The sequence below is a fragment of the Salmo trutta genome, chromosome 10, assembly GCF_901001165.1.
Source record: "Salmo trutta chromosome 10, fSalTru1.1, whole genome shotgun sequence".
NCBI lineage: Eukaryota > Metazoa > Chordata > Actinopteri > Salmoniformes > Salmonidae > Salmo > Salmo trutta.
The window spans coordinates 14,452,088-14,467,194 of NC_042966.1; the positions used below are offsets into that span (position 1 = coordinate 14,452,088).

Sequence of the window (15,107 nt, forward strand, 5' to 3'; positions counted from 1 at the left end):
AACACAAAAACTGTTCAGTCAGGCTTATTATTATAGAATGTTTGTATAAAACATTTGCCTGATGTTGCAAGAACGTTCCTAGAAAACATTGGATCTGTTCTTCAAAGGTTCCCAGAATGTTTAATTAGGTTGTGGGAACAGTCTGGAGAGAACATTGTGGGGACATAAAATATGATGTTTCCAAAACACAAAAACTGTCCAGTTGTGTTGATGACTATAAAATGCTTCTTTTAGGGTACAAAAAACATTCACCAGATGTTGCAAGAACGTTCCTAGAACACATTTTGTCAGTTCTTTAAAAAGGTTCTCAGAATGTTTCATGAGGTGTTTTGGGAACATATATTTTGTGGTGTCACCACAATGTTCCTAACAGACCGTTACCACAACCTAATGAAACATTCTGGGAACCTTCAAATAATAAATGAAATGTGTTCTGGGAAAACATTACTGGTACATTGTGTTACTACATTACCTGGAAACCTAATGAGAACTTTTGGGGAATGTTCTGTGGTGGTTGTTACAGATGTTAAGCACAATATTATAGTGACTGTTAGGAGAACATTCTAAGGATATTTCATTTACAACATAAAATAAGAAAAATATTTTGTTATCATCCTAACGTTAGATAAAACCCTAACTAGAACTTATTGGGAATCTTAGCTAATGTTCTGGGAATGTTCACGTTTTGCTGGGGTGTGACTTCAAGGTAATCCAATGTACTGGAGCACTTTCATTATATATCTTTCAGGTCTCAGGTTGGGAAAATTCTCCGTTTGGGATTTTGACCATGAGACTCAAAATGGTTAATGACTTGAGTGCAATGAATATGATTTTTCCGTTTTATGAGACTGATGGGTAGAATTCTCTAGACTCTTTAATCCTTAGGTGACGATAGAATGAAACAATTATAGGCTAACTATAGGCTAAACAACAAAACATCACTAACGACACGTAAATCAATAAATAAATATTGATGTCTGATCGAGAACAACTCCCTTGAAAAAAATACATGGATGACACACAAACAAAGAAAGAACACAAATGAAAACAAAGATAAAGAATGGAATGTCAAAATTAACAAAAAAATGAAGAAACAGTCAATGAAGAAAGAAAGAGAGAGAAGAAAGAGAGAGTCACATTGCAGTGGACTGAGAGGGGAAGCGTTTCTCCAGCTCTTCCACTATAGAGTTCATGTTAACGTTTGGTTGGACCTGCACCTGATGTGGCTGTTCTGCAACCGGAGCCTCTGCCTGTATCTCTGTTTTGGTGGGGGCTACAATCTCTGCAGTGTCTAGTACGCCATTTAAAGAGTCCATGGAATCCACAGACCCTCGTGGCCTCAGGGCGCTCCGTGGAAGCATCTGTTTTTTGTCTATTTGACTGTACATATTAGCGACAGATTTCTCGATGTCGGCGATGTTCTGTATGTTCTTCAGGATCCCCTTCAACTCCTTCCTGGGGGGCTGGGGATCGGTGGGGAGGGGCGGCGGGGGAGGGCGCAGGGACACGGGTCTCAGGGTGGTCACAGCGGGCAGGGGGGGGAGCACAAACGTAGATGGACGATTGAGGGAAGGGGACAGAGGAGGAGGGAGAGGCGGAGGAGGGGGCGGGGCAGGGTTTTTGCCGTAGTTAAGTGGTGGGGACGGATGGGAGTTGGGAGGAGGAGGCGTGGAGGGGGGAAGAGGGGAGTTGGGTGGGGGTGGAGGGGGCACGTCAGGGGGGTCAGGGATGACCTCCAGGTTGACATCGTAGGGTTCGGTGGAGGCTGAGTTGTAGCTGGAGAAGCTGGAGCTGAACCTGCGCCGGACGGGTGGAGTGGGCTTGTGGCTTGGGGGTGGAGTTCCATCGCTCTGGGTGATAATGATGCAGGGTGGGCCCTCTCTGTCTTGGCCCAGGTGGCGGTCCTCTCTACCCAGGATGGAGCTTACAGAGTGGCGGTGGTGCTGGGGGCTGTCGCTACCCAGGATGGAGCCCAGAGACTGTCGGTCCTCTCTGGCCCGGTGCTGGGGGCTGTCGAACCCCAACCCCATCAGGAAGTCTGGAGAGAGAGACCCCCGGGAGTCCCGACTCTGCCTCTGCTTCATCTCCCTCATGGCCTGCTGCTCAAACTGCCTGGCCTGCTCCTTCACCGACAGGGGCTTAGGCTCCATGTAGGTGCTGCGCCCGAGGTTTCCCCAGTCCAGGCCATCCAGCATGTCCTTACTGTCCTTCAGCTCAGTCTTCAGAATCTCCAGCTCCCATTGCACCGGGTCCATCACCACCTGTCTCCTCAGAGCATCATACATGTCCTTCCTGTGGAGTCTGGAAGGTAGGGTCCAGGAGTGGCCCGAGCCACCAGAGTTGAATCTCAGGAAGGAGTCTCTCAGGCCTTGAGGGGCCTGAGGAGGGGAGTAGGTCCCCAGGAGGTCCACCCTCCTCTGGTGCTTCCCCAGGGTCTCTGGGCTGCTGAGCGTGCCCGTGCCTTCGTCAAACAGGGGGTTCTTGGTGGTTAGGGGGTTCTCGTCCGAGAATAACGTGATGTTGCTCTCGGACTTGGGCATATTGTTGAGGAGGATCCCATTGGCACTGGACTGCTTGTGGGCAGTGATGGCCCGTGCGGCAAATGTGCTTATGAGCCTCTGGCGGTCACCTTCCTCTAGCACACAACGCTTACTCCTGCTTTCATGGAGATGGCAGAAAAGAAAAATACTTGAAATAAAAGAGGGAGATAAGGTGTGATGAGACAGTCAGAATGAGGGGATGCAAGAGGAAAGTCATCTATGGGATTCTAGCTAGACAAAATAAGGGCTAATTTCCAAAGAAAAAGGTTGTTTATCTGAGGCTACCATTTACACCTTACTGCCACCAAATAAGCTTAGCTACATATCTCCTCTCCTAAAACGTTATGAAGCCAAATGAGACCGCAACTGCCAGACTGACACAATCTACACTGACCAAAAATATAAATGCAACATGTAAAGTGTTTCATGAGCTGAAACAAAAGATCCCAGACATTTTCCATATGCACAAAAAGCTTATTTCTCTCCAATCTGGTGCACAATTTATTTACATCCCTGTTACTGGGTATTTTATCCTTTGTCGAGATAATCAATCCACCTGACAGGTGTGGCAGATCAAGAAGCTGATTAAACAGCATGATCATCACACATGCGCACTTTGTGCTGAGGACAATTAAAGGCCACTTTAAAAATTGAAGTGTTGTTATAAAATACAATGCCACAGATTTCTCAAGTTGAGGGACCATGCAATGTCCACCAGAGCTGTTGCCAGAGAATTGAATGTTCATTTCTCTACCATAAGCTGCCTTCAACGTCGTTTTAGAGAATTTGGCAGTACGTCCAACCGGCCTCACAACCGCAGACCATGTATAACCACGCCAGCCCAGGACCTCCACTTCCAGCTTCTTCACCTGATGGATCATCAGAAAGAGGGGCAGGGAGGTGGGGTTGTGGCGGGGGGGGGGGGGGGGGGGGGTGCTGAAGAGTATTTCTGTCCATAACAACGCCCCTTTGTAGGGAAAAACAAATTCTGATTGGGTCGGCCTGGCTCCCCAGTGGATGGGCCTGGCTCCCCAGTGGGTGGGCCTGGCTCCCCAGTGGGTGGGCCTATGCCCTCCCAGGCACACCAATGGCTGTGCCACCTGCCCAGTCATGTGAAATCCATAGATTAGGGTCTAAGGAATTTATTTTAATTCACTGATTTCCTTATATGAACTGTAACTCTGCAAAATCTTTGAAATTATTGCATGTTGCATTTATATTTTTGACAGTAACTGACGAGCAAAACATAGGGAATAGTTCACTCTGGGAAACGATCTACATACAGCTGAAGTCGGAAGTTTACATACACCTTAGCCAAATACATTTAAAGTCAGTTTTTCACAATTCCTGACATTTAATCCTAGTAAATTCCATGTCTTAGGTCAGTTAGGATCACCACTTTATTTAAAAAATGTGAAATGTCAGAATAATAGTAGAGAGAATGATTTATTTCAGCTTTAATTTCTTTCATCACATTCCCAATTGGTCAGAAGTTTACATACACTAAATTAGTATTTGGTAGCATTGCCTTTTAAATTGTTTAACTTGGGTCAAACATTTCGGGTAGCCTTCCACAAGCTTCCCACAATAAGTTGGGTGACTTTTGGCCCATTCCTCCTGACAGAGCTGGTGTAACTGAGTCAGGTTTGTAGGCCTTGCTCGCACACGCTTTTTCAGTTCTGCCCACAGATTTTCTATGGGATTGAGGTCAGGGCTTTGTGATGGCCACTCCAATACCTTGACTTTGTTGTCCTTAAGCCATTTTGCCACAACTTTGGAAGTATGCTTGGGGTCATTGTCAATTTGGAAGACCCATTTGCGACCAAGCTTTAACTTCCTGACTGATGTCTTGAGATGTTGCATCAATATATCCACATAATTTTCCTACCTCATGATGCCATCTATTTTGTGAAATGCACCAGCTCCTCCTGCAGCAAAGCACCCCCACAACATGATGCTGCCACCCCCGTGCTTCACGGTTGGGATGGTGTTCTTCGGCTTGCAAGCCTCCCCCTTTTTCCTCTAAACATAATGATGGTCATTATGGTCAAACAGTTCTATTTTTGTTTCATCAGACCAGAGGACATTTCTCCAAAAAGTATGTCCTCATGTGCAGTTGCAAACCGGAGTCTGGCTTTTTTATGGCGGTTTTGGAGCAGTGGCTTCTTCCTTACTGAGCGGCCTTTCAGGTTATGTCGATATAGGACTTGTTTTACTGTGGATATAGATACTTTTGTACCCGTTTCCTCCAGCATCTTCACAAGGTCCTTTGCTGTTGTTCTGGGAATGATTTGCACTTTTCGCACCAAAGTACATTCATCTCTAGGAGACAGAACGCCTCTCCTTCCTGAGTGATATGACGGCTGCGTGGTCCCATGGTGGTTATACTTGCGTACTATTGTTTGTACAAATGAACGTGGTACCTTCAGGCGTTTGGAAATTGCTCCCAAGGATGAACCAGGTCTACAATTTTTTTTTCTGAGGTCTTGGCTGATTTCTTTCGATTTTCCCATGATGTCAAGCAAAGAGGCACTGAGTTTGAAGGTAGGCCTTGAAATACATCCACAGGTATCTCCAATTGACTCAATTAGCCAATCAGAAGCTTCTAAAGCCATAACATCATTTTCTGGATTTTTCCAAGCTGTTTAAAGGCACAGTCAACTTAGTGTATGTAAACTTCTGACCCACTGGAATTGTGATACATTATAAGTGAAATAATCTGTCTGTAAACAATTGTTGGAAAAATTACTTGTGTCATGCACAAAGTAGATGTCCTAACCGACTTCCCAAACCTATAGTTTGTTAACTAGAAATTTGTGGAGTGGTTGAAAAACAAGTTTTAATTACTCCAACCTTAGTGTATGTAAACTTCCGACTTCAACTGTACAATAAAAGGGCCTCCTACATAAATAATAGCCAACAGACACGAAGCGGAAACTAATAGTCTAATGAGCAACTGCACAACTTTCACAGCTCACAGATTTTACCCCCACGGTTACAACCTAGCGATACAACAGAAGTACTCACTTTATTCTGGAGACCAAGGAAGGGAGGATAAGGGAATAAGATAGACAGATGAGTATAGCAGGAAACGCAGGGTGAATCAAATAAATGCTATAGGCTGTACAACCAATAATGGCAGAATTAATTATCCGGTGGATGGCTGACCATATCAAAAATAATCTGCCCTGGCATTGCATTGGAGGAAGCTACAACGCAAGAAAACAAAGTGAGCACTGAGGGCAATTTGAGCAGCGTACCACACTGATAACCCTAGAATCCAGCCTGCGCTCCATGTACTCAACAGCCTTATCGATAAAATTAACTATGATTCACCACGGCCCATATGAATAGTGGCTGCATTTACTTTAATGATCTTAAATTGACATTAATTTCCCCCTATTTTTCAAAGAGCTGCCCAGTCTGGTTGGATTTTCTTTACTGTTCAAGATGGACAAAAATCTAAAATAATAAAGATTCCAGATTGTATTCTCCTTGCATATAAAAGGATATTATGTTAATGGCAGCGAGCGTATCTGGAAGGCAGGAAACTGCTGAGCCATGGAACAGTGATAACAGCTTTGCCCCGAATTACACTGAAACGCAGCATGTCTTTAACCTCCCAGATAAACTTAAAACAATGTCTACAGCAGCGCCTGTTTGACCAGGGAACCCAATCATGGCCAGGGAAATTGGTCCGATTCTAAATCAAAAAGAGAATTTGCAAGAACACTACAGGCCCAGTCTAGGCTGTTCTGCCGCCCTAGGCGAAGCAACAACAAAAAATGCCACCATCATATACTGGCAAATCTAGAATAGTCCCAGTAAGCAAAATGACGTTTAAAGATATCTAGAATACATATTTTCCAGATGTTGAAGTTAGGTAAATTTTAGGTTCTGAATTAAGGTGAAAATTCATATTTTCCAGACATAAAAAAAAGTATTTTCTGGACACAGAAATCCAGTTAATTTTCAGTTCTGAAAGAAAGTTGTGTCATTTACAAAGGTCTATTTTTGGACCAAATCAGGGCCAGTCCAGACAGGACCAAATCTGAACCAAACATAGACGTCCAAAAGAGTGGCGCAGCAGTCTAAGGCACTGCATCACAGTGCTAGAGGCATCACTACAGATCCGGGTTCGATCCCGGGCTCTGTCGCAGCCAGTGGCGCACAATTGGCCCAGAGTCATCCGGGTTTGGGGAGGGTTTGGCCGGGATGTTCCTGTCCCATCGCGCTCTAGCGACTCCTGTGGTGGGCCGGGCACATGCACGCTGACACGGTCGCCAGGTGTACGGTGTTTCCTTGGACACATTGGGGGGGCTGGCTTCCGGGTTAAGTGAGCAGTGTGTCAAGAAGCAGTGTGGCTTGGCAGGGCCGTGTTTCGGAGGACGCATGGCTCTCGATCTTAGCCTCTCCCGAGTCTGTACGGGAGTTGCAGCGATGGGACAAGATTGTAACTACCAATTGGATACAAACTGATCATGACAATGTAGCCCATGGGGTGAAACGCCTAGACATCAGATGTGAGTAGCCTGATTATCAATTTTTTGTATGGGGTTTGTTCAAATGTCAGCGCATTTTTTTATTTGATTGGGACCCATTTAGGTTGGGCTATTTAAAATCGGAGAAACGTGCATGATGTAAGAATTGTCCATCTCGTTGCATTGCACACATTTTATCTTCAGCCTGTAGGCGACAGCAAAGGCTACATTTTATTTCTACCATATTGTATATCTGCTACATGATTTATATTAGATGATTTTTTGACGGAATGTTGATGGAGCGCAGCCACACATACAGCTGATGAAACTGTGGGTTTGCACAACCAAAGAATTTCTGCACAAACTGTCAGAAAGCGTCTCAGGGAAGCTAATCTGCGTGCTCGTCGTCCTCAACAGGGTCTTGACCTGACTGCATTTCGGCGTCGTCACCGACTTCAGTGGACAAATGCTCACCTTCGATGGCAACTGGTATGCTGGAGAAGTATGCTCACGAATCACGGTTTCAACTGTACCGGGCAGATGGCAGAGAGCGTGTAAGGGGTCAGGTGGGAGAGCGGTTTGCCGATGTCAACCTTATGAACAGCGTGCCCCATGGTGGAGGTGGGGTTAGGTATAAGCTACGGACATAATTGCATTTTATTGATTTTATTAATTGCATTTTAGTGATACAGTGACAAGATTCTGAGGCCCATTGTTGTGCCATTCATCCGCCGCCATCAAGTTTCAGCATGATAATGCATGGCCCCATATCACAACGATCTGTACACAATTCCTGGAAGCTTAAAACATCCCAGTTCTTCCATGGCCTGTATACTCATCAGACATGTCACCCATTGAGCATGTTAGGGATGCTCTGGATCAACGTGTACGACAGCGTGTTCCAGTTCACGACAATATCCAGCAACTTTGCACAGCCATTGAAGAGGAGCGAGACAACATTCCACAGGCCACAATCCATAGCCTGATCAATTCTATGAGCAGGAGATGTGTCGCGCTGCATGAGGCAAATGGTGGCCACACCAGATACTGACTGGTTTTCTGATCCAACACACCTACCTTTTTTTAAAGTCTTTGTGACCAACAGATGCATATCTGTATTCCCAGTCATGTGAAATCCATAGATTAGGGCCTATTGAATTTATTTAAAATGACTGATTTCCTTATATGAACTGTAACTCAGTAAAATCTTTGAAATTGTTGCATGTTAAGTTTATATTTTTCTTCAGTGTATGTTGTTGAAGGTGCGTCTTGGTCAGGTAAGCTTGGAAAATGCCTCCCTTGTCAATCTTCCGCCGTAGGCTACCGCATAACCCTGCCTGATGGGCGGGCCGGCCCTGAGGGGACACATGATGGAATTTGTTGGGATATATCATAACACTTACATGGCACTGTCCCCAAGTTCTTCGTAAAGGTTGTTGGTGGCGGCGCCCACTGATTTGCCTGTAGGGAGGGCCATTTGGATCCGGGCAGTTTTAGCACACTCCGCTTGTCTCCTTTAGTAATACCATGGAGAGAAAGTCAACCAAGTTACGTTAAGTTACAGCATCAGCATATTCGAACAGGACACTGCTACATTATACATGCACGTCGCTCGGTACGCAGTGTCACCATAATATACTCAAATAAACCAATTTTGCCGGCACATTTCTTATTTATAGGCCTCCGACTGCAATATAAGGGAGCGTATAAAAACAGGTTATGCACAATTTATTTGTTTTAGATTTCATTGACTTCCCTGATCCCAAACGTTTACTTTGAAAACAGTGGAATGTGAATGCATGTGTCCAAATAAAGGCAATAGAAATAAGTAATAACGACAATAATACTCACTCTTTGAATCTGTTGATAATGAAAGGAAACGAGAGAGCGGAAGAAAGAGAAGGGTGTTAGTAATAGCGAAGGGCAAATTACAGACAAAATGCTTCTTATAATCATTGTCTTGATGCAAAAATAAAGAGAGCGAAAGAATTCACTGTAGGTTAAGCCAATTTCCTGAACCTGAGACACCGAAGATGATGACACTGAGGATTCTCTTGTCATCTGTTTACCATCCATCCTTGAATTTGTGACAGCCTTCAGTCTAGCCTTCCCGGCTTAGTTTGCAGGCTCAGAGCGGGGGGGGAGGGGGGGGGGGGGTGAAATCTCCCCAAACGGCAACAATCAGTCTGCAGTGTTTGTCTGCTCTGGCATTAATTAATGTGCTTTTACGCTGTATAAATAAACAATTAGGCTGGCTCTCAAAGGCGTTTCCATGGTAAATTGCGGAGTGAAAGCTAGCTTCCTCCTAAAATGATGGTTATTAGGGAGAGCCTCTGGGGGCTGGAGAGCAGGTAGCTTGCTGTCTAAACCCCTGTGTCTACACTACTGTCTCTATCTGCACCAGGCTGATGCCCTATTCCCTATGTCCTGCCCTGTGCCCTAGTCATACTCACTTCCAATAAAGCAACTGAACTTCGAACTGTTCTTTTTACTCACTGCCTGTAGGTGATGATGACGATGAGGATGGCGGGGATGCAGCAGAGGATGATGATGATGGCTAGGGCGAGCAGCGCCCCCTCTGTGTAGCCCACGGTCTGCACGGCCTTCTTCACACTGGTCACCACATCCGGTGTGCGGATCTCTAGGATCCTCCCACCTCGGCCCAGGTACGGCTGGAACTCCTTGTTGATGTCCAGCAGCTTCCCATCCAGAAACCTTGGATGTAAACAGACAATATATACAGTACAGTTACACACACACAGTCATCATCATCTTTATCACTACCCATCATCCTCATCGTCAGTCGGCCTGGAGTTTTTCCTGATCACCTCAACTGAGCTGACCAGGCCTTCGTCAGGAAAGGTCTCATTGCAAAATTAAGCCCGTTGCCGAAACAAAGACGCTTCTGACAAGTTATTAGAGGAAGGAAAGACAGGATTTCTTCACATCACTCTCTCACGTGAGTATCTTACCTATATAACCACAACATGTAAAGTGTTGGTCCCATGTTTCATGAGATTAAATAAAAGATCCCAGAAATGTTCAGTATGCACAAAAATCTTATTTCTCTCAAATGTTGTGCACAAATTTCCCCCAGAGCTGTTGCCAGAGAACTGAATGTTAATTTCTCTAACATTTCAAACATCGTTTTAGATAATTTGGTAGTACGTCCAACCGGACTCACAACCACAGACCACGTGTAACCACGCCAGCCCAGGACCTCCACATACAGCTTCTTCACCTGCGGGATTGTCTGAGACCAGCCACCCGGACAGATGATGAAACGGAGGAGTATTTCTCTCTGTAATAAAGCCCTTTTGTGGGGAAAAACTCATTTTGATTGGCTGGGCCAGGCTCCCCAGTGTCTGCGCCCCTGCATTTCATGTGAAATCCATAGATTAAAGCCTAATGAATTTATTTCAATTGACTGATTTCCTTATATGAATTGTAACTCAGTAAAATGGTTGAAATTATTGCATGTTGCGTTTATATTTTTGTTCAGTATATTTATTTTCAGATCTCATTTTGCTCTTTTGTAGCTTTGGCAATTCTGTGTGTTTTATATCCCAGTTTACTCCTGTCACTGTAGGCTTTACAGACAATCCCCACCCCTTGGCTGAAATCCTTTTAATTTAGTGGACCCTGAGCACACAACCCATGTGGAATTCCTGATCTCTGGCAGCGTTTGGAACTGCCAATCTGCGGTGAAGAACACTGAGTTCATCTCAGCCTATGCTGCCCTTCAGTCCCTTGACTTTTTGGCCCTGACAGAGACATGAATAACCCCAAAGAACACTGCTACATCAGCTGCTCTCTTTTCATCTGACTACGTTTTCTCTCATAGTCCGAGAGCATCTGGTCGTTGCGTTGGTTGCACAGGGCTACGCATTTCTCCTAAGTGGAGATTTTCTATTTTCTCCCTCTCCCACCTGTCCATTTCCTTATTTGAATTCCATGCTGTCACTGTCACTTGTCCACTCCAGCTTAATATTGTTGTCATCTATCACCCACCAGGTGCCCTTAGAGAGTTCCTCAATGAGCTTGACACCTTGATAAGCTAATTTTCTGACGATGGCTCACCGCTCTTTGTACTTGGTGACTTCAACCTCCAGACTTCTGCTTTCGATTCCTTTCTTTCCAACTCTCTCTTTCCCCTCCTTGCCTCTTATTTTTTTATTTTATTTTAGTTGTAATCTTTACCCCCTTTTTATCCCCAATTTCGTGATTACAATCTTGTCTCATCGCTGCAACTCTCCAATGGGCTCGGGAGAGGCTAAGATCGAGTCATGCGTCCTCCGAAACAACATGATCCGCCAAACTGCGCTTCTTAACACCCACTCGCTTAACCCAGAAGCCAGCCGCACCAATGTGTCGGAGGAAACACAGTTTCAACTGACAACCGAAGTTAGCCTGCATGCGCCCAGCACGCCTGAAGGAGTCACTAGAGTGCGATGAGCCAAGTAAAGTCCCCCCGGCCAAACCCTCCCCTAACCCGAACGATGCTGGGCCAGTTGTGCGCCACCCTATGGGACTCCCGGTCATGGCCAGTAATGACACAGCCTGGGACCGACCACCAGGCTGTAGTGATGCTGCAACACTGATATGCAGTGCCTTAGACCACTGCGCCACTCGGCGCGCCATCTCCTTGCCTCTTTTGACCTCACCCTTCCCCAGTCCCCTCCCACTCCCACGACTGACAATAAGCTTGACCTCATCTTTACTAGAGGCTGTTTGCCTACTAATCTCACTGCATCCCCCTCCAGGTCTTATTTGTTCCTTTTCTGTATCCCTTTCCTCCAACCCTAACTGCTCAGACCCTGTCGCAATCTTCGTTCTCTCTCTCCCCCACTACTCTCTTCTCTCCTATCATCTCTCCCTTCTGCTAAATTCTTCTCCCTCCCGTCTCCTGATTCTGCTTCTTCAACCCTACTCTCCTCCCTTTCTGCATACTATGACTCGCACTGTCCCCTTTCCTCCTGGCCAGTCTCGGCCCTTCCCTCCTGCTTTGTGGCTGAATAACTCATTGCGAGCTTACAGAACAGGGCTGCGGGCAGTGAAAATTGAGAAAAACTAAACAATCATCCTTCCACTCCCTCCTCTCTACCTTCTCTTTCTCTGTATGCGCTGCTAAAGCCACTTTCGATCACTCTAAAATAACCCCAGGAAACACTTTTTCACCTTCTCCTCCCTCCTTAATCCACCCCCTCCCCCCTCCCTCTCTGCGGACAACTTTGTCAGCCACTTTGAAAAGAAGGTTAACGACATCCGCTCCTCATTCACTCAGCCTATCGAGTCCACTGGTCCCACTCACACAGAGCTACCCTACTCCTTGACCTCTTTCTCCCCTCTCCCTCCAGATGAAATCCTGTGACTAGTGAGGTCCGGCCACCCGACAACGTTCCCGCTCGATCCCATCCCCTGCTCCCTTCTCCAGACCATCTCTGGAGCCTTCCCATTCCTTACTTCCTCAACTCATCCCTGACCAGTCGCTGCATCCCCACTAACTTCAAAATGTCAAAATGGCCCGAGTCGCTCCCCCCTCAAGAAACCAACACTCGACTCCTCTGACGTCAAAAACTATAGACCTATATCTATTCTTTCTTTTCTTTCAAAAACACTTGAGCGGGCTGTCTCTGACCAACTCTCTCACCATCTCTCAGAACGATCCTCTTGACCCTAACCAGTCAGGCTTCAATACGGGTCACTCAACCGAGACTGCTCTTCTCTCTGTCATGGAGGCTCTCCGCCCTGCCAAAGCTGACTCTCTCTCCTCTGTTCTCATCCTCCTAGATCTATCCGCTGCCTTCTACACTGTGAACCATCAGATCCTTCTCCCCACCCTCTCAGGGCTGGGTGTCTCAGGCTCTGCATACTCTTGGAATGCCTCCTACCTGGCAGGCCGCTCCTACCAGGTGTCGTGGAGAGGATCTATGTCTGCACCACGTACTCTCATGACTGGTGTCCCCCAGGGTTCGGTTAGAGGCCATCTCCTCTTCTCTCTATTCACCAAGTCACTTGGCTCCGTCATATTCTCGCAATATCTCTCCTATCATTGCTATGCGGATGACACTCAACTACTTTCCCCCTCCCCCCTTTTGACATCCAGGTGGCGAAACGCATCTCTGCGTGCCTGGCAGATATCTCAGCTTGGATGTTGGCCCACCACCTCAAATTTAACCTCGACAAGACGGCACTGTTCTTCCTCCCAGGGAAGGCCTGCCCGTTCAAAGTCCTCTCCTTCACGGTTGACAACTCCAGGCACTTGTCATCTCCCGTCTGGACTACTGCAACTCACTCTTGGCTGGTCTCCCTGCTTGTGCCATCAAACCCCTGCAACTTATCCAGCCCGCCTGGTGTTCAACCTTCCCAAGTTCTCCAATGTCACCCCACTCCTCCGCACACTTCACTAGCTTCCAGTCGAAGCTCGCATCCACTACAAGACCATGGTGCTTACCTATGGAACAGCAAGAGGAGCTGGCCCTCCCTACCTTCAGGGTATGCTCAAACCCTACACCCCAACCCAAGCACTCTGGTCTGCCACCTCTGGTCTCTTGGCCCTCCCACCCCTACAGGAGGGCAGCTCCCGGTCAGCCCAGTCCAAGCTCTTCTCTGCCCTGGCAGTCTGATCAGCTTCCCCCTGAAGCCAGAACAGCAGAGTCCCTGCCCATCTTCCGAAAACATTCGAAACCCTGCCTCCTCAAAGAGTATCTTAAATAATCCCACAGCACCCCCCCCCAACCCCTTCTCACACCTCCCCTGCAAAAAATATTCTCTGTGAACTAACACTTGCACTTTACTTTTTCCCCCTTACCGGTTCTGACTTTTCTGCTACTTTAATGTAAGTCACTCTGGATAACATGTAAAATGTATAAACTAATGGCTCTAGTCATAGAACAATATGTATGAGAACAGCAGTATGATATCCAGTTATGCATCTCTGAATGTTATATTTATTCCCGGGTTCATTGAAATTACCGAATCGATAGAACATGGATCAGAGATAAATATATATATAACAATGGAACACCACAGAGTGTGCAACACGTTACTCCTTGTAATGCCTGGAATCATAAATGACAGGTGTGGGGGCACACTGCAACACAATCATATTGCCGTTGCTCACTAGGCCTATTTGACATGCTGCAAGAGGCAGAGGGTGGTTAGATGAACACTGAGCCTGCTGTGTAGAGTTGGTAGGGAGCAGTAGCGGGTTGTCAGCCAGTTGAATGGCAGAACTAGAGCTGCTGTCGTACGAGGGCATGAGGAGGTTGGCTCTCTAATGAGGCCCTGACTGCAGGGTGACGGGAAACAAAAGAACCCTGGTGAGTGGTGACATCCCCCCTGCCGCACACACGCCTCTGTCTGCCACTGGGTAAACACCTGCTCCACGGGAATGGTGTATCTAGATACTACAAGGGGTGTCCCTCAGGGCCACTGTAGTAACAGGCTACTACTCACTTGAATAGCTCCTGGCGTGAGATGGCCCGGTTGGTCAGAGGGTCGATGGCGTAAACCATCAGGTCCGACTTGGAGTAGTCCTCCTGCTCGAAGCCATCGCCGAACCGCTGCGGCCCGATGGACTCCACCACCACTTTGGCCCCGGGAATCTGGTCCTGCACATAGCGCTCCAAGATCCTGCAGAGGGAGAGGAAGGAATAATCAGGTGCTTTGTATAAGAACAAGGTGACAGCAGGATCTCTGGGAAAATAGTAAATTATATGTTAAATCCAAATGGTAATAACGTACTGCAATTCATAGTTGCTACACCGACCTGTAGCTGTACTCCATTTCACCACTTGATACTGAGCTAACGCTGCCTCAACTGTTTAAAAAGGAAGAGGCCTTGACTGAATGGATTCAGGCTCACTGAAAGGATTTCTCAGTCAGAGGATGCGTCCTTGATCAGTACATGAATTAGGACAGTGATTAGAATGAGGTTGTGCATTGCATTTCCAATGAAAAACATGGCACCCTATATCCTCCTTGAGACCATCAGCAACTATAAAGAGTCAATTCCCACACGTTTCCATGACCCTGTCAAAATCACCTCTCACTCTAAATGGTTTTGGATTGCAATGTAGAGCCA

General features: G+C 46.5%; 1 protein-coding gene across 1 annotated transcript in view; it reads right to left on the minus strand.

The window, feature by feature from the left end:
- Positions 1–15,107, minus strand: part of LOC115201174 (protocadherin-15) — a gene marked incomplete in the record, with an annotated part of 207,797 nt that overhangs the window by 12,182 nt on the left and 180,508 nt on the right. The window contains 4 exon segments of the mRNA XM_029764542.1: positions 8,425–8,535; positions 8,873–8,881; positions 9,518–9,736; positions 14,480–14,656. Coding sequence (XP_029620402.1) covers positions 8,425–8,535; positions 8,873–8,881; positions 9,518–9,736; positions 14,480–14,656 — 516 coding nt within the window.